Source organism: Rhipicephalus microplus, unplaced genomic scaffold (assembly GCF_043290135.1).
Source record: "Rhipicephalus microplus isolate Deutch F79 unplaced genomic scaffold, USDA_Rmic scaffold_108, whole genome shotgun sequence".
NCBI lineage: Eukaryota > Metazoa > Arthropoda > Arachnida > Ixodida > Ixodidae > Rhipicephalus > Rhipicephalus microplus.
In genome coordinates, this window is record NW_027464680.1 from 100,106 (window position 1) to 120,469 (window position 20,364).

Sequence of the window (20,364 nt, forward strand, 5' to 3'; positions counted from 1 at the left end):
GCCTGGGACAGTGAGAAAGGGTGCCAAATTTAGGCCTAACCTCGGTTATGCGAACCCTATATCGACGTCTCCCTCCCCTCAATTCAGGGGAAGCAATATGGTGGAGAGGGGGTCCTTGTACCGTTGGTCCAGTTTCTTCCGATGCGAAGGGAACCGCAACTGTATATAAAAGGAACCGTGCCGTACCCGGGCTAGCGGAGAACGCTTGCTGTGCTGTGTTTGGAAGGATCGTCATCCACGAGCAGAGGGACTGTTTTGGTTTTGGCCCGTTGCGGGTTTACGTTATAGCCACGTCGCCAACGCCCGTGACCGCCCGAATTCGGAAGGTCGAAGGAAGCTATCTCGGCGTCGTAGGGGTCGTCCGTCGGAGGAGGGAAGAGGTCCAACTGTTGTACACCCGCCCTGAGCGACCGGGTCTTCCTGAGGTCGCCGTCAGCGTTGGAGTCCCCATCTCTACGTCACCGGCTCCGTAACGTGCGCCGTTACGTCATGAAGGTGAGCCTCCCGCGTTAGTGGTGCGCACCGAAGAGTGAGAGCTACGAACGTGCCAGATTATGGGAAGTATAATGCGACACAAATTTCGCTCTGGATAACAAAAAATCTAAGCGCTAACGGTTTTGCATCTTCAGCACGGGATTCACTTCAAACTTTTTAAGAAAAAGATATAGAAGCGCAATTTTTTTTGTCCCTTAAGGGCGTCAAGGAAGGCTAAATGGCTCTCCGAGACTATCAAATCATGCGCTTCGAGATTATTTGCCTCTTCCTTGTTTTTTTTTTTTTAATCGGTCAAAAGTCCGCGCATACGCATTGAAACGGGGAATCGTATACCATGGTCAGATTGTATCTTACAGCTGAAGTGAGATAATAATGAAAACGGGTATAACGTAAAACGGGTTCACATGGCACAAGGAAGCAGCTTAGAGCTGTCTCGTGCACCATGCCTTCTATTTCAATGTGATCGCTTCCACTAAAATCATGAGAAAATGAAACTTGTTTAACTGATGAATCACTTACTAAAGAAGAATTCACTTTTTGCGCTTTTTTCTCTCTCGTGATTACGGTTTTGCTTAACCTGTCACAGCAAAGGTATATTACTCTGCTTGGATTCATGCGTTGTCAACGTTCTAGAGGACACCACATTAGAAAAACAGGTTGAGGCCTGATTACGGGCTGTGGCGTGCTTTAGTCATGCGCACACTAACGATTAACGTGGCGGTATCACTTAGGAAACAATTTGACGATACCGTGAGAACTCGTAATCATAGTTATGGAAACGAATTGTGTCAGCTAGATATATACCAGTGAGCATACAGTGCGCTTGCCTAAAAAAATATTCATCAAACTCGTATCTGTTGAAGTATCTAAGCATTGATCGAGCTCGTTATCGAAAATACAAGAACCGCGGTTAGCTTTGTAGCATAGCCTCGTGCTGGCTGACTTAAATCCTATAGATGTAAAGTAAATAAAGAAAAAAAAACAAGCAGAAAAAAACGCGTATCCTAATTATACCTCTTCCGGCAAAGCGATCAGCTTTATTAGGTGGAACCGAAATTTTAGTTAGTTACCCAAAATAGAACAGGTCGATGTGAGAGCCCTAATTAACTAACGCAGTTTTTTTATTAGAGAAGCAGAGAAAACCGTACTGGAAGCTTTCCGTCCTCCTCAGCTCGAGTCAGTTTCATTGAAAAATAAATTTCTAATTAGCCATCCGTGAAGTCATGGATGGATCCGCAACGAAAAAGCCCGCACGTAAGTTAATTCGTTAGCTGCTCTTTCGAGGTAATGGAACTGATCAGCTTGACGAAATACTCCGGTCCTCCTCTACGAGAAGTGATTTTTGTCAAAGATCAATTTCCTTTTGTTTGTACATCTTACATGTAGCCTGCTGCTACCTTTAAACGTGGCTGGTGTTACTGTGATAGAGATAATGGGCTTGTTTCGTTGTGTTGCAGAAACACGTTGCCTATAGGGTTCAGCTGCTGCATAATATCTTCACTGTACTGAATTTATAAATTTTCAATACTTTGAAACTTTCCCAATGTTTGCCCCGCTAAGATGCCGCTGGGGCGTGTTTATGTATGGCAAATGGGGCGTTAAAATGCATTTGAGGATTACAATCGTTGTTCACTAAGTAGGAAACAAATATTTTAGTACTAGTAAGTTACTTTTTTGTTAATGGAATCGACAGCTGCCCAGAACATGAAATGAGATGACTGCGCGGATGGAAAGATTGTCCCTTATAATGACTCAAACCAACCCTGTTTTTCTCGTGAGAAGTGATTTTTTATTTTTTTATTTCTTCATTGAAAATCGCGAAAATGGCCTGTGGCGTCTCTGGTGGCGAAAACATAAACTATCATGACTGCCCTGCCTCGTGACCATGCGTTAATGTGCACAGTCTACAATTTATTGATTAGTACTGAAATATTGTTAAATTCTTTAGAGCAAAAGATAACATTTTATAAACGTATACGTATAAGCGTTCGTTAGTAGTACGCATTAAAGTGGCGCTGCCTTTGCGTGACACATGCGCAGTTCCGTTTTTGATTACTTGGCTTGGCGACGTGGTACAAATGCAGGGAAGCTCAGCCACACCATCTCGTTGTAACGGCTTGTTATTTTCAAAAATAGTTGTAAAGCGCAGAATAAATGTAGTTCCACATAGTTCCAAGAAACCCTGCGAAACAAGAACACCGACAGCATGCATAAGCCAGCAGAAAGGATACCGGCACTGCTATCAATACTAAGCGTTGCCAGACGAAAAGACACTACCATGTTCAGAGCCTATCAGATCGAAAAATACTGCTTACAAAATGACTACGAGCTCTTGGGATTAACTACTGCAGCTACGATCACTACGAAGGGTAAGCTTTCTGTCGTGCAAGAAAAAACTGGATTGAGAAAAGTCAGCTGTCGGTCCCTTTAATACTGAAAATGCCGCGCTTGTTGCGAGAAGACGCTTGGTTAGATGAGAAAATGCGAGACCAGGAAATGCGGGTGGCGACGCCATCTTGAAAATCCCTCACTAAGCACCGTAGCGACGTAGCTTTTGACGACGTCTACTAGGGCCCGCGTATTTCCTAATTCGTAAAACTGAAGTACATTCTCATGCGATACAGTGCACTTAACATACCAAGTCCTAATTCAATTCACCCAACTTATCGCCAAAGTAGAAAAAACGCGCTTTAAAAAGTGCCGGCAACGTCGGCCTTTGATCCCGGAATTATTCCTTGGATAGATGCCGGTGTCACCTTGATCCCAATGTGTACAAAAACAGGTAAAAGTGAAATATACAGAACCTATGAAGGTGTGTACACCGTCGTTTGCTGAGCCATCGTGGATGCTGTGGAAGCCAAATTATAATAAATCAGCGCGGAACTAAGAACGGCGCTACTTTGGCGGCGTGTGGTAAGATTTGGACGACTCTCCTGCACAACGGGATCTGAGCGTGTAAGGTCATCCCGTTACATTCTTCTTTAAACATATGTCTTAACTCCATAGCATGCAATTTTGTGTATTTCGCATTCAATTTATAAAAAACCCATAACTTCCCTATAGGCCAGTTGAAATCAAAATCCTCTCTTCTTTGCCTCCTTTTCGCGTACGCAGAGACCACAGCTGGTTCTGTGCGGCCTTCTCTTCTGCCTGCTGGCACCGCTTAGCAGCTCTGAGTCGAGCACGTCGGACAACAACGAAGGCTCTCTGCACCGGGTCCCGCTCTCGGCACTGCAGACCTCCGAGTCTGTCGCGTACCACGTGCAGGCCAACCCACCCAGCATCACCAGTGGCGGAGGCGGCTCCGGAGGCGGCGGTGGAGGCTCGCATCACTCGCTCTACCAGCCGCAGACGACCGTGTCCCCTAGCCGGAGGTTCCCGGCCATCGCCATGCTGTTCCCGACAACGCTCACACCGTTCTCGTCACCGAACGCATCGCCTTCGCATGTCCACCACCACCACATGCGCGTCGAGTCCTCATCCATGGGTGCCGCCAAGTACCATAGCGCCGAGCAGTACGAGCCCGTGCCGCAGCGACGACCTCCTGTCGTGACCCAGTACGGAGGTGCCGAGCTGTCCCGACCACTGCGTCGCGAGCCTCAGCACATCTACGGCTCCCTGTCCAAGGCCCAGTCACCGTACAGCTACGCCCCGGGAAGTTCGCTCGACATCGTCGAGAAGAGGCCGCAGGAGGTCAGCTACGACGTGCCTCCGTCGGTCGTGCCGGACACGCCCCCTCGCTTCTTGTACGAACGACCTCTCATCGACCACGAACGTCCGACCCACGCGCGCCCGCTGACCTCCATGGTCGACGGACCACCACAGTACTCGGAGCACGGTCGGCCCGAACGGCCTGCGCAGATCCAGCAGCAACAGCAGCAGTCTGCGCCGCCGTCTCTCCCGCAGTCTCAGACCACGCTCTACGGCTCACCCAAGTTCACCAGCTCCTCGCAGCTCAGGTCGGGTGGTCAGTACCCACAGCTGGTCACCGAGAAACCCCCACCCTCGGCACCTCAGCCCCCGACGACCTACGTCCGGTCCAAGTACACTAGCGGTGGCGGGTCATCCTCCCAGTCGCCGTCATCGGCCGGTGGTTCGGGCGGCGTCAACGGTGGCAGTGGTGGTTCCAGCGGAGGGGCAGACGACGTCTACGGAGTGCCGCCGCCGTCTCCGTACCATCACAGGGGCGGGGGGTCCAGGCCCGAGATGTCGCAGCACCAGCAGCCGGAGTCGCGCGTTCCCGACCAGGAGGAACAGCCGCAGCAGCCACCACCCCGGAAGTTACATTCACAGGCGGAAGCTAGTCCCCTGTATGCCCGCTACCCCAAGAACTCTCAGGAGAACACCCGCTTGGAGGACTCTCCATCGGCGGAGAAGCAGACCCCTTCCTACCAGAGCTACCCCGTGGGCCTGTACGGTTCCGGTGGATCGGACGGAGGCCGGAACACGAGGAGAAGGTACAACCTGGTCTACATTCCTGTCGACGTCCTGAAGAAGCTCCTCACTGAGGCAGGCTACCGGAGGAAGAAGTAGTGGGGCATGGCGGAGCTGTGCACGACAGAAGACGAAAAAAGGCGCGAACGTTTTGGACTTGTAAATGGGTCGCGGTGATCAAGCGTGTGTTTTTGTTATTGTTTTGTGTGATTATGATTATTATATTTTATTAATATTATTATTATTATTTTTCACACGTCGCGGCTTGATTACACGGTGGGTTTCAGTCGCGTGCACCTTTTCCACTCTTTTCTAATTTCCCACCAACACCACCTCACAGGTTTGCGAGGCGTCAGACAGAGAAAGGAAGAGAAATATTAAGTCAGGTCTGGACACGGACCTTCAGTCAGGCAAAGATTGCCATAAGCAGCAACATTCACGAGACGACATCTAAATACATCTAAGAAGACATTGAAATCATATAAGGTGGCCACATAGATGACTTTGACGTCACGCGGTATATAGCCACGGCGCTCGTAATACTTCGTGAATAAACATTTCGATGCAGGCTCGCATTCAACTGCTACTATACAATGATAAACGTCAGTACATGTGTGTGCAAATCAAGTCACTTTGCTGTGTCAAGAAAGAATAATAACGTTTTTGTGGACCTCTATAGTACAAAAAAAGCCAATCACGGTATTTTAATATGCGTAGCACACGCAGGGACGCCTTTAAACAATCCAGTTCACTTCATATTTAAGCAGCCTTGAAAATCCTAAAGAGTAAGACGCATAGTTCATAAAGGGTGTTTGTCGTGAATCATGGGAGAATGTTCCTAAGTAATAAGGGAATACATTGGAGGAACATTAAGGGCTTGAGATTAAGCACGAACCGTTTCAGTCATTTTAATGTGAGAATCGAACGCCGTGGTTTGCACGCGCTGATGCACCAACAACTCATGCCTCAGCTTCAGATCTTCCTTATACCCACGTACAGTAATATACAGATTTAGAATTCGAGGCGTTTCCTTTTCAAAAATGAACGCACATAACCGTACACCATTCGGCGTGCGCTCTAGACTGACGTCATGAGCCGGACGACTGGTAATCCCGCCTTCGGAGTACTTTGCCGAGAACATAAGCGGCAATATTGCAGGACTATTCCATCTATACCACACTGGCCCCTCCGGACTTCTTAAGTTTAACTTCGTCGACACCGACCACATTCAATAAACATGACCACTATATATCAGGACATACGAGTGTTTGTCATATTACCAACCATACCTTTTTTTTTCCTATAGTCCAACGGGTTTACGCTTCACCAGACTCACAGTGTCTTCACATGAGTTGTATCATGGTTTCTTTATCTCTAGCGTTTATACTGACACGTGCGTGAAGTCTACACGTGGAAACCCGAGGGTGGTCGGTCTGTGGAGGCAGCTGTGTACAGGCCTCTCGCGACAGCGTCAATCAGGGAGCGAATGACGAAGCATGCGTACGCGAAAAAGCCTCATCTCGAGTCACAAGGCAGTATACACTACTGCCACATTATCTTTTTTTTTTCTTGCTTGTACAAATAAAGTTGATGATTTCACAGTGAACGTGCTCGTGTTCAAGTCTGTTATTTTGTTCCATTATAATGCGAAGTTTGATTGATTGACATGTGTGGTTTAACGTCCCAAAACCACCAAATGTATATGAGAGACGCCATAGTGGAGGGCTCCGAAAATTTCGACCACCTGGGGTTCTTTAACGTGCACCCAAATCTGAGCACACAGGCCTACAACATTTCAGCCTCCATCTGAAATGCAGCTGCTGCAGCCGGGATTCGACCCCGTGACCTGCGGGTCAGCAGCCGAGTACCTTAGCCACTAGACCACCGCGGCGGGGCATGCGAAGTGTCTTACGAGTTACATGTTTCGATCGGACGGTGGTGTTGTAGAGAGTTATGGCCTTACGTCATTGCGGCCGCAATTTTGTTGCAAAGAAAGCACAGTGAAATGCTCGTTTTCGTAGCTCATCTCTAGACGAGTGAAGCTGCGAACTGACCAACAATATGTTCATGTATTTAATGATTTAGAGTACTTGGTACTCTACTATAAGTGGGCATAAAGCCTTCCCTGACAACCTAGAGCGGATCGTATACCAACACTACGACTGTCATTCAATATGGCGAATGATTCACGATGCTGTGTGTTTAGAAAAAAGTGCTTAACGATTTAGAGTATCACGTCCTACCATACGGGGGAGAATAAAGTCGTCCCTGGGTCCTCACACTTGGCGCCGTGTTTAGAAAAAGTGTTTTACGGTTGGGAATACTTCACACTCGAACGATGGGAGAGCAGTGAGACGTCCCAGTACAAGGGTGTTTAGAGAAACTTGTTAACGATTTAGAGTATTCGGTGCTCTACTATGGGAGAACACAAAGCCGTCCCGTGGGCCTCACGTTTCATGAGACCGTGTCGCCGAAATTACGCCGTGAACGAGTTAACGGCTATATGAACAAGGACGATTCAGAGTACTTAGTACTCTACTATGCGAGAGCTCAAAGTTATCCCGTGAGCCTCACAGTTGATGAGGTCATAACACATATGTGTTTTGAAACTTTGTACTCAACTATGAGAGAGCGTAAAACCGTCCCGTGGGCCTCACAGTCCTAAAGAAGAGTGTACATACGTGTTTAGAAAACGTGGGGTACAATTTAGAGTACTACATACTGTGAGAGAGCGTAGAGCCGTCCTAAAACTCTTTCCTGGCAACTTTATATACGACCGCAAGAATACGGGACAGGTAAGCGTATAGAGAAATGCGGCCCTCAAAGATGCGCCGGTCACACGCATATTTGCATTCGTCTTTTCGCAATAATTGATGTTGTCTTAATCGTGGGCTTGACGGCAATGAGTGCTTTCTGATGTGTGAATTTTATTGTTTATCGTGGTGACATGTAATTTTACGTTGCCACGTCGAACTGTTCTTTGAGTATGAATATGAGTTGCGGACATGGGTTACGGAGAAATTCGCGGCATGAAGGAAGGGAAAACTTAGAAGGGAGCTTTACGCAATGAGAAAGAAAGAGAGAAAGAGAAAGAAAGCGATGAAGAAAGAGAAGAAAGGAACAGAGAAAGAAGGAAAAAGAGCGGGAGAAAGTGACAAGGAGAGAGAGAGAAAAAGCACAGCATATCCATGGAGTGAATGATGATGAGTGGGGCAAAGCATGCGTCAGTCCATCCGTGCGTCCATCCGTCCATGCACCCGTCCGTGCTTCCGTCCATTCGTTCTTGCTTCCGAGCGTCCATCCGGGCGTCCGTGCTTCTGGCCGTCTGTCCATGCGTTCGTCCATCCATGCTTTCGTCAGTGCGTCCATCCGTCCAAGCGTCCATCTGTCCGTGCGTCTATCCATCCGTACATCGTCTGTCTGTACGTCCGCCCGTCAATATAGTGAACACTCGTATCGCCATCACGCATCTTTTCGTCATATACAAGTACCGTCATCCCGCGGACATATCAAGGACTAAATGAGAGGTGGCTACCTACCACTATACTATACTACTACTATACTACTACATACATCGGGAACGCACGAACACGGCTTAACAAGCTTCGCCTCCAAAGGAAAGAGATGTAGTAGATAAGGCGTGTACACACCAAGCTTCGTTTGCTCCTACTATTTCTTCGGCGAAGGAAGGGCTCCTGATTTTTTTTTTTTTTTTTTTAAGTTCGGAGCACCTTAGGAGCTCTGCTAGCTCGCCCGTGCATCTCGTATAGCGTGATCAGGTTCAGAGTAAAGCGCTTCCTGCAGACCATAACAAAGCTAGCAATGTTTAAACAAAAATTATAATGAACAAACAAGGTCCAAAATAATGCAATTAACAGTAATAGCCTTGAAGTAATAGCACTGGTTAACTTCCAATCGCTAAAACCGGCGTTTCTGAAATATGGCGCCAACTCCAGCGGGGCAGAGTTGTTCAATAACTCTGCAGCGGGGCTCGAGAGAGAGCGCCACTTTCTCGCCGAGCGAGCGAAAGCCCCTCCTCCTGCACCACCTTTGCGTCTGCGCTGCGTCGCTACGCGGGTAACACATCTGATGGGGGAAACAAGCTGACGGGACTCGCTGCAAATGACGCGTATCTCAACTGCCGTGATAGGCAGGCAATCGATAAAGCGCAGCAGAAAGTAGCGCCCGTGTCGCGCATTGACTTTGTGAATCCGCCTAACAAGTTTCTACTCGTGGCAGGGAAACTCCGCATGCTTACCTCAAACGCCGGTCTCATCGACGCTTTGTTAAACGGAGGTGCGGGAAATTTACGAACAGTATTTTATTATTATTACAGTATTTTTATTAATATTATTATGATTAGTATTATTCTAGTGCTATTATTATTCTGTGCTATAAGTAGCTATGTTCTGCGCTATGTTTCTTTGTATAACTAAATCATGTGTTTTTGTTTTTTTTTTCTGTTTTAAAGATTGTATCCAGGTTGATGTCCTTTGTCGCTGTGTGACCACTTGCGCAAGTATGTAGGTATGTCACACAATTGGTCCCTCTACTAGCCAGTTAGGCCATGGGACCAAACAAGTGTTTGCGAAGTTTTTTGTTACATGGATGTGAAAGTTACAATGAAAAAAAAACAGGGATCACCACGTGTCCGTGCGACGGACTGCCTCAGATTTCGCAGTTACGGAGCCGTCATACACTCCTCTGTCAACTTCATGATGAGAATGATTGGTGAAATTATACGAGCCAAAACTACGGCGTTGTTATGAGTCAGGCCGCAGGGAGCTGTCTCGTTTAAATGTGGTGCCACGGCCGCGGATCGAACTCGCGCCCTGGAGCTCTGCAGCGTGACGCCTTACGTAGCTTTACGCATTTATTTTCTTAACTACCTGCGTGGTGGCGAACGAATGCGGATTTTTCAGAGCTTGCTCTGCGTCCGACGGGACGTTTTCAGCTCCAAGGCAAGCGCGCGGAAGGATGCAGTGATGAAAAATCGTCGAAGTCATAAAGTCAGTATGTTACTCTAAGTGGGATTGATGTCGATAGATTCAACGTTTTCGATAAGAGGACTTGTTTCTGTCAGCTACCGTGATGAAGGAGGTCTTTTAGGCCCGTATTTGCAAACCAACTTTGCCCTTAACGCATTATACCATTTTCCTTACCGTTTTTGTGCCCTTAATGAGCAGTGCAAAAGATAAGTGAGGTTGGTTTTTCGAGGTTGCCTTCATTTAATTTTGAATTGTACAAAAACTAACGGGTAACACGAAACACATAGAAAGAAAACGATGGGTCATTCCAATATCCTACTACGCAGTAGTCATACAATTATTATGTGATCACTTTTACCTATAGCTTATCGCTTTTTTGGTCGCTCCCCAAGTGGGTCTGAGCCATAAATATGGACCACCAATATCATCATCATCATTTTGCTGGCATCCTGTCCCATCGTGCTATCTCACTGTGTTTTGTGTTTTCAGCTGGCTTTTATCCAAATGGACATGTACCAACTTATAGCCCATCGCCTTGGTGCCTTAATATTTGTTTATGAAGCATAATACGGGTACAGAAACGGTACATTAACCAAGCGACAAGGTAGGTTTGCGAATACGCAGCTTATTTTTTGCTTGAGAGTCTTACAATTTCGGTTTCCAAAGAAGGTCTTAGTTTTTCTCTGGTGGACCTCTAGGACTAGTGGTTGGCCAGAAAAAAACATTTAGTCCGACTGGTCGACTGGCTGATCGACCTCTATAGTCCTACTATCGGTTTTCACTTCGCCTGTGGTACGGGACTGATAAATCTTTGTTGGAAAACACTCGAAATCGTTTCGCAGCTAATACAAACACAACCGACTCTTGCGAAGCGAGAACAGCCATGGCAGGACAGTCTGAATCACAGGAGTTGTCAAACACTTCACGCAGCCGGTACCACCTGATGTCGCTTTGTACGTCACAGAAGGATTCCGGCAGATAGCACCTCGGTTTCCTCGCCGCCAATATCTTTGCATCTATTGGTGCATGGATCAATCATGCTGCTTGCATGGAAACGAGAGTCAGCACCACTCTAGGGCGCGTAACATTGGCCGTTTAAAATTACCCTATCTACTGCAACTATAGTTGTTGTTATGCTAAGAAGCAGTCTTTAGACTAAAAAATTAAAAAAGCACTCACTACGCCATAATTATTTATTTTTAAGACATATTTACCAGCTCAGAAAGACGGAATCAGCCACAATCTCGAGAGTGCAGGTGAACGTGGACCCCGTGTTTTATATATATTTCTCTTATTTCTTTTTTTTAGGGGCGAAGCTCCTCTAACTTTGTCCTACTTCAGGCGTAACTGGCAGTATCCCCAAAACAGTACAATAGTTGGCGCTGTCTCATCACCATTTCTCGTGTCTTTTCCTAGATGGTGTTGGTCCAATAGAAGTGTGTGCAATAGGACGGACGGATGCATGGATGCATGGACGGAGCAATGAATGGAAGCATGAACAAACGCACGCACGCATGGACGGACGGCACATGGACGGATGCACAGACAGACGGACAGACAGACGGACGCTTCGCCCAACTCATCATCATTCACTCCGTGGATATGCTGTGACGGTTTTAGGGGCGAAGCTCCTTAAAGCGGCACCCTTTCGTCCCTCGTAGTCGTAGTCGTAGTCGTAGTCATAGTGTGTAACCAGTCTTACCTTTTGACCTGCAAGGTGGTGCCGATGGGAGATTTCTCCTGTGCGTTGTTGAACAATGAAAAATTCGCAGCGTGCGCGTTAACTAAAAGCCAAACTCTCTTGTCTTTCATTCCCCATTAGCAGCCATTGGCATGTGCATTCAGCACTACCTGGCAAGAAAGGGTTGCTACGTTATACTCGCTGGGCGTAATCGCCTTGGTTTTAGAAAGGTTTAGCGAGCATTGGGCTGCAGTGCCATGAATACAGTGAACTAGTATACACCATGAACTCGAGGTTTAAAGGTGGGAAGTAGATACGAAGAGCAAGCCGTTGGAAAGTGTGCGTGTGCCACCTCTCGTCTAGTCCTTGGAATGTCCGCTGGATATGCGGAATATACGATGAAAAGATGCGATATGGTGGTACTTGGAGTGTTGAATAGATGGACGAACGGACACACAGACAGACGCATGGATGGCTGCATGGACGGATGGACGCATGCACGTACGCAGGGGCAGATGCATGGACAAACGCAGGGACGGACGTATGAACAGACGCACGCACGGACGGGTGGATGGACGCGTGGGCGGTCACACAGACGGACGCATGGACGGACGGAAGCAAGAACGAATGGACGGATGGATGCTTCGCCCCACTCTCCATCATTCTCTCCGTGGATATGCAGCCATTTATTTTATATCTTTATCGTTGTTTTTAACGTTTTTCTTTTCTTCATCCAACATATCTTAGGTAAGTGCACCAAAGATCCTGGGAGTTTTTTTTTTTTCCAAACTACTATAGGAAACTGGCACTTCCCTATAGATACAAGCAATCACCCAAATGTCTTTCCAAAAAAGGCACAACATTAGGCTTAGTAAAGGAAAATGTCTCTTCAGAATATTACCGCTATTTTTACTCGTACCAAGTTGTTCTGAAAATTATTTCAGGAAATATTTTATGTAAATACTCACAAAAGACTTGAGCGCTAATTGAGACTTAGCAACCTAGATGCAGACAAAACCTGATCCAAGGACTGTGAAATTGTGTGTTAGATCATTGTTTGATGTTGCCTATTTGTTCTGCGTGTGGACTGCGCGCGTGTTTGCATCCAGCCAAACTGAGGTTGCGTAATGTTTTTATTCATTAGTGTGATAAGTATTTATTCGTTTGAAGTTGATAAACTTCTCTTTGTGTGCTCATTTCCTTTAGTGCTTCCTACAGAAAACTGTCGCCATCGGGAGCATTGATCATACATTCTTTAGTCAACAGGGCCTCATCAAGTGTGAAGCTCACGGGCATTGGCCGTGAGGGCCTCTAATAGAGAGGTTTGCGTTGCGATCGTTTTGACGTCACAGATAGAATGCTGCGCTCGCCTTGCTCGCATCGTCCCCCATGGCTGCACTTATATAATCCTGCATGGCTGCACCGGTTCTTAGTCGCGATTTTACGATACAAATTAGACACGAGAGTGCCACCGGGGGCACCGATTCGTAGTTTGCTTGCCCGTATTATCAGGTCTTGCCACTACTTTAAGCACTGAGCTTCAAAACAAAGAAAAGCACACACGGTGTCCACAGCAAAAGCGCGGGAAAGCGGTGGTATATAGCAGACAACACAACCCGGCATCCTATGAGTGACGTCAGCACGTAGGTGGCGCCACGGTATGTCCTCGAGGCGAATAGGTCGGTGAACTCACTCTTAATTCGACTCACTCGGACTCAGAAGTGAGTCGACTTATGAGTGAGTTCACCGACCTAAGCCCATGAGCCCCACACATGATGAGGCTCTGTTGACTAAAGAGGGTATCCATGGTTCATGCTCTCAGTGGAGTGAGTCCGGGTTGGCAATACTTTCGTGAGTGTGAGTCCGAGTGAGACCGGTTGAAGAAAATATATGCGTAGCATGCATGTAGCGTGCATGCCTATTGTTTGACGGACGGCCTATAGCGAGCGAGCTGACATCGCTCCAAGGGCTTCCATGGCCCCTGCGCTAGGTATATATAGATTAGTAGCGAAGGCTCCATAGAAGCCCATATAGGTTAAGAAAACGGCGGCTGACAAGCTGCTAATGGGGCTTAGCGCCATCTCTGTGAATAGGGAACACTGCCAGAGGAACAAAAAAAAATATGGCGGATGTGACGCAATAGCTGGTAAACAAGTGACGTCATTTTGTGTGCACTATAACGCGAAATTCGATCTCAAATTACTTTTCATGGGCGCCTAATCACTATAGACTCGCGCCAAGGCGATCACTGGCGAGTCATCCCCGAGTGCGCTTCAAATCAAGACCAGCTGGCCTAATAAGAACTCATGACTAAATAGTGATCTTTAAGCGTACTACCATAGAGAAACATCTACTTGCGTAAAGAGTGGACACTCCCGTAGGGTCCTGTGGCCGAGCTATATACTGCGCTACTTTGTGATGCTAAGATTTGAACCCGTACGCAACGTCCCTAGAATACACGTACCATCACGCACCGAAAGCAAATGTCTTACCACAAGGCTACATACCCATGCTTACACAAAGGAAGTACATGTACGGTACATCTAAACCACGTGAATGTGTACTGTTTGCGCAAAACAAACGCATAAAGACAACATTTTCTAGCCAGACTTTACTGATTTTTGTGGTAGTGATTAGAAGTCCTGAGCGGACACGATGTATTGCGCAAATCAATATTGTTTTTTTCTTTGAAAAAAAAATTTGATGCCAAACTTGAGTTTCCATGGTTCCCTTGAGGCACGGGCCGCTGTCGGAAGTTCTCACACAGCTGTTGGCTATAGTTAGTAAAATCGAGCATAGGTACCCAATTTATCGGTTAGTCTGACCCTTCCTTGCTCGGCCGCGAAAACACTCGAGTGGCCATTCTTTATATATTTACATTTTTCTAAGGTACTACCGTTCACTTTGCCTCGGTTTTACATGGGAACTTAGTCTTCGTACTTTTATTCGCCGTTCGTGGCATCTTCAGCCGATGGATTAAGGCAACCAGCGGCATAGCAGCGTATACATGTGATATCTGTAGCGTGGCTTGGTTTTGACACATACGCGAATGCAGCCACCGCAGCCGGGATTCGATCCCGCGACCTGCGGTTCAGCAGCCGAGTACCTTAGCCACAAGACCACCGCGGTAGGGTTATTTTTCTCGTTCTGTATTGCCAATTTTTCTCTCGATCTTACTGTGCTATGCTTTACTTTCGCTCTCGCTTCCTTTTCTCAGCCCTTAATACAGAAGGCTATTTGATGATTCGCAGGTGTGCCTTGATGGCCGAGTGGCTTCGACGCTCGCCTTCGGATCGTGGTTACACCAGTTCGAGTACCGCCTCGTCAAGACAGCTTTCTTCGCCAGAAGAGCTTCTTCTCTTTCTTTCTATCTCTCTTTTTTCCACTCTGTATTCATTCTCCAGTATACATCCTAGTTACTGCATCGCACGCTGTACAAACAGGCACAGCGGGGAAACCGCGTCGGCCGAAGAGTGACCAACAACAACGACAGCAGGACAGCGGCAACAACAGCAGCTGGGGTTTTTATGTCCCAAAACAATGATGTGATTATGGGAGGCGCCGCAGCGGAGGGCTCCGGAAGCTTCGACCGCTTGGGGTTCTCACTGTACGCGGGCTTCAAGCATTTCGCATTCATTGAAATGCCACTGCCGCGACCAGGATCAAACTCTCGGCCGAGTTAGTCGCGCTCTACAAAGGTAGAGGTCAGTCATGACGGTAATAGTTGCTGCGAACACGTACCGGCATAACGAAAAGCACAGCAGCTGTCCGCCGTTAATAATCCAGTCCACGCCCCGAGACCGTCAGGCGGTGAAGCTATCGCCCATTCGGGAAGGAAAATTTGTCAATAAGAGTTTCTTTGTTTTTAAACTTAAACCTGTAGATTCTGCGTGACAGTGCGCTCATTCGTGACCATGCTGCCACGCGGCCGGGGATGAGCATATCCCCCTTTCCCAAGGCTCCTCCTTTTCCCTGGTACATCGCAACGCTTCTCGTAAATTCATCCAATGCAATCCTGGGTGCGTGCATAGCCCGAAGATTGTGGTACTAGTCTTCGAACCACTACGCGTGAGTGACCAGGGTCAAACCCGGCCTCACCAATGAAATTCGATTAACTTATTCATGCGTAGCCTCTAGTGACTGACCCGTGTAGCTGGTGATGCCCCCCCCCCCCCCATTATTGAGGTTGAGGTCTTGAGCAGCGCGTCATATTCATCAAACCATCTTACCCTCGCATGCTAATTTTGGTTCACGCCAAGTTAAGGGGGTGACCACGAAAGCACCCAAACGTAAGCGGCTTGATAGATAGATAGATAGATAGATAGATAGATAGATAGATAGATAGATAGATAGATAGATAGATAGATAGATAGATAGATAGATAGATAGATAGATAGATAGATAGATAGATAGATAGATAGATAGATAGATAGATAGATAGATAGATAGATAGATAGATAGATACGCTCAAAGTCGCCGAAGTTCGCTAAGAAATGCTTCGCATTTAAAACTCACGAGATTCCTTGTGCATTGGCCAAACCCTCCTTTCTCTTCGCAGTCGATGTAGTATACAAGGGAGCAGGGAACAAGAGCCGTGGCTTCATACGCCTCTGCCAAGCTCCGTCCTCGCTTTCGTCATTTCCTGGGGTCGCGCGCTCTCCGGTTCTGTTTGCCACCTGCATAGAAGGACGCAGCAACGGTATCATCTGTAATCATCTGACGTCGCGGCACGAGCCGTCCCCCCAGAGATTTTGTGTCGTCACGGCTTCGTTTCTGCGATTTGTGACGACGCCGCAGAGCAGTTGCCGCCAGTGGTGAAGTTGGCGGCAACTCATCGCGTGCGTGTTACTTCTTAGCGATGATATCTGTCGCTATTCCAGTTTGATAGATTGAGATGTTGGCGTGTAACGTACACGTGATATGAAAAGGCACTCTCATTGCCCCCCCCCCCCCTTTTTTTTTTTCCGCGCTTCGAACGAAACGGCTGCAACTCACTTGCAACTCACAACGATTCCCCAGCATGCTGGCTGAGAAGCATCCGTTGAATTATGCTCTTTTCTTTCACCGTTTTTTTAAGGTGGTTTCCATCTTGGTAATTCAACGAAATCATTCAAAGCGGGGCGACGAAGATCAGACGTGACGAGCGAGTGCGTTTTCAGGCTTCGGCGCCAGTTGGCGCAACGATAAGAACACTACGATTCTAGACGTCATCGCTATTAGCACATCGTCACTCAGGATGGTATGTGTGGAACAAGGAGGTTTTATACTATGTCTTCTGCAGTGGAGGTGCGCCCCGATAAGTGAGGCCGGTCGCCGCCATATTGGAAAAGGAAATACTCGGAAGCAGACGACAAGGTGCGCTTCGTAGCTCCGCCCTCGCAGTGGCCTTTGGGGACTGTGACATGCTTTTGTAAAGCAGTTAAAGATTTTACAAGGCCATGGTGACTTCGCGCGTCGCTTATGGCTGCACAAATCGCATCAAGAAGACGCCTCGGATCACTTTTCACGTGTAAGCATTCTCGCTTCGTTTGCTGACGATCGCCTGTTTTTTTCGCGCACGCTGTTAAATTGGAAACAATATCAAAGGTGCGCATGCGTGTAATACTTGAGTATAGCTGTATGGAAAATAACTTGAAGATAGTTATAGCGCGAGAACAAAATGACAACACAGAGACAAGAAGGACACGAAAGACCTTCTTGTCTCTGTGTCGTCGTTTTGTTCTCGTGCTACAACTATCGTCATGCCATACCAACTAGCCCAATCTGCCACACTTCTCGGTAACTCGAAGTTTTAAATGCTCGCTGATATGACGTTGTCCATGAGTTTTAAGTTAATGGACGAAGAACTGGCGGTTTACGGCTGTACATATCAGACGTTGGAACGAATATAGGACGTCTGAAGGCCCTTTGAATTCCAAGCTTTCTGGTGTTGTCTTACAAGGCAATACTGACGGCATGCATCCATTTTTTTTTTTTTTTGGTGAGTGAATACCGAATTTGGTGCATGTTTACCGAGGAATTAGCACACGCAGAGAATAATTCCATGCCGTGATTATCCGTGGTGCAGGTTTCCGAAAGACAGTGCGCTGCGTTCTGCTTCGGAATGTGCTGTTCGAAGAAATAGTCAGAGGGCTACGGACGGTGACCACCTCTGTTCTATTCACTTCGAAGAATGCTTCTTCGACAGAATGGGGCAGACAATAACCAGATTGTGGCCTGGCAGTGCACCTTCAATTTTTCTGCTTTTCGAGCACACCTGTAAAAAACCTGTTGGTCTCTACCTCCTTGAAATAGCTTCAATAGAACGTAGTCACAAAAATAAGCAATTGCGTCTGAAACAAGATGATCCACCTTTGCGTTCTATCTTGCCGACGAAACCGAAACCAAAACGCCAAAATGAGTGGGTGGCGTTATATCAAACATCGAGCTACTTCGTTTCTAGACTCTGAAGGCTGCGCTTGCCATGACAACACAAGTCAACAACGGAAGTTGATAAATATTATGCATAACTAACGCCACTGCAGTCGTTCTTATAAACGGTTCATTTGGGGTATTTCTCCTGGAGTTTGTCAGTTGCATGCGACATTGGTGCTTCGGTTTTGGTTCCGCCTGTAAATTTGTTAGCATTTGATAACTCTGGAAAAAATTACTGGTGACTGTCAATTTACCTAATTGCCTCTCTTTTCTAACTTTAGCTTTAATTATTTCAACTTTCTCATATATATTTTCTGGTAATCTGCCGACACACACACAAGCACACATATGAAAGAGGCGAGCAAATGTCGTGTTCCCTTTGATCTAGAGTATCTGCAGGCACATTTCTTAAAACACCCAGTATATACTACAATCCTTTTGTACCGCAATAGTGCGCCAGCAAGCTCGATATGCGAAGCATCCCACGACAACAGATCGATGTGAAAGCGTGCAGCTGACAATGGGAGCATCAAATAATTTGTTTAATAAACAAGAAGCGGCATTTATTCGTTGGTGTAACCTAAAAGTGGTTTCCGTTTTATTTTTATTTATTTATTTTTTGGTCGTGGAACTGCAAACCGACGCGAGTATTCCATTGTGGTCTATGGCGGTTCCGCCCTGTTTTTCCTCTAGCAATATGGCCGCCGGCGGCTTCACTCGCTCCCGTTGGCAGCGGCCGGGACTGCCACTCCAGAGGTTCTATAGAACCTCCTTGGTGTGGAATCCTTCCCCCATGGTGTGGAATGTATTACACCGAACACGTAGCACTAGTGTCGATGTCGCAGGGCACTCCATTTTCATTAAACTCTCGTAAGCTGTTTGCCATCAAAATAAAATAACTTCCACGCGACGGATTCGATTTTGGTCAGGACGACCTACGCACGCTGAGCAATCGCCGAAAGGGTACATTTCGATATTAAAATTGGGTGTCAGTGCTCTTTTAAAAATAAAACACAAATAGTTTTCCTTCCTGAACAGGGTTTTGAGCCTTGGTACCCACGGTCCGAAACCGACTACCGTGACTTGAACACTAAGCCACAAGTTCACGCTCAGTGCCCAGTGTGAACTGAACTGAAGCATGTAAATGCGTTACCCCCGATGAAAAAAAGAACACAAAAAAAAAACACTTGAGAAGCAGTACACTTGTTAAGGGCGTTTCGCTGAAATATTTCATGTTGACGGACTGAAAGCGATACACTGGACAACGCGTACGTGTCGGTATGAGAAATTGAGCATTTCAGAAAAAAATCGACGGGGTAGAAATCAAATTCTTAAATTGCGGTTAGTTGATCGCATGATAATCCATTTTGCTGGGCCGTTATACAGCCTGACGAACACTGGAAAGAACACGAGAGACATCACGCCAATAGGGTACGATGAACTTTCTTTAAAGACGTCGATTCCTGCCAAAAAGAAGCATTCCGGGGACGGCCACTAATGTAAAGAAAGGAAAAGGTAGATAGATAGATAGATAGATAGATAGATAGATAGATAGATAGATAGATAGATAGATAGATAGATAGATAGATAGATAGATAGATAGATAGGAAAAAAAAGAAAGCAGTGCGGCAGGCACTGCCACGCTAATTGCCCCCTTTTTTTCCGTGTTTAAGAAGGGCTTTCCTTTTTTTTTATTGAACTTCCTTTCTTTTCAGTTACCTCTCTCCACGATCAATCCCGTGATATCCTTGCACTTTCCCTTCTTACAACAATCTTTCTTTCACCCTGCTCACCAATTCGTTTCCAGAGAATGCAAGCGCAGCGCAGGTGTTAATATACAGCTGCTTCGCTGGTGTTCCGAACTTACAATGATCTGTACCAAGGGATGGTGCAAACAAGGAATACAGACTAAACTACGTAGAAACAAAGAAAACAGACTATAATCACCACCTATTATGCATTCTTTTCTTGCGTTATCCCCACAGTCCTGGCACTTCCCGTTTATGAACGGGGTGCGCGCTATCTGCGTGACTCAGCATTATTTATAGCAAAGCGGCAAGAGCAGGGTTTTCGAAAAATAGTTGTGGCCTAGCTCGTATATACCGTTTGTGCAAGCGAAAACTTCACAATGAAACGCCAGGCCCCTTTCGCTGTAATGACCTTGCGAAAGCTGCCACGTGTTGAAAAGGATATACCAGACTGTTTCTGCGTGCGAAAGCGCACCTAAGACGCCCAAAAGCGAAACCGAAACTCCCGTCGAACGTTCAGAGCGCCGTCTGGACCCCGCGCGCGCCGATCCTAGCAACTGCTCGCAACGACGGAGCAAACAAGTTTGTTCCCCCGCGCCCGTCT

At 46.9% G+C, this 20,364-nt stretch overlaps 1 protein-coding gene across 1 annotated transcript; it reads left to right on the plus strand.

Annotated features, from left to right (window-relative positions):
• The first annotated feature begins 206 nt into the window (after positions 1 to 206).
• LOC142790459 (uncharacterized) lies at positions 207 to 5,718 on the plus strand. Its single transcript, XM_075885300.1, has 2 exons — positions 207 to 495; positions 3,610 to 5,718. The coding sequence occupies exons 1-2, from the start codon at positions 490 to 492 to the stop codon at positions 5,026 to 5,028; spliced, it is 1,425 nt and encodes a 474-aa protein (XP_075741415.1). The 5' UTR covers positions 207 to 489; the 3' UTR covers positions 5,029 to 5,718.
• Positions 5,719 to 20,364: the final 14,646 nt, after the last annotated feature.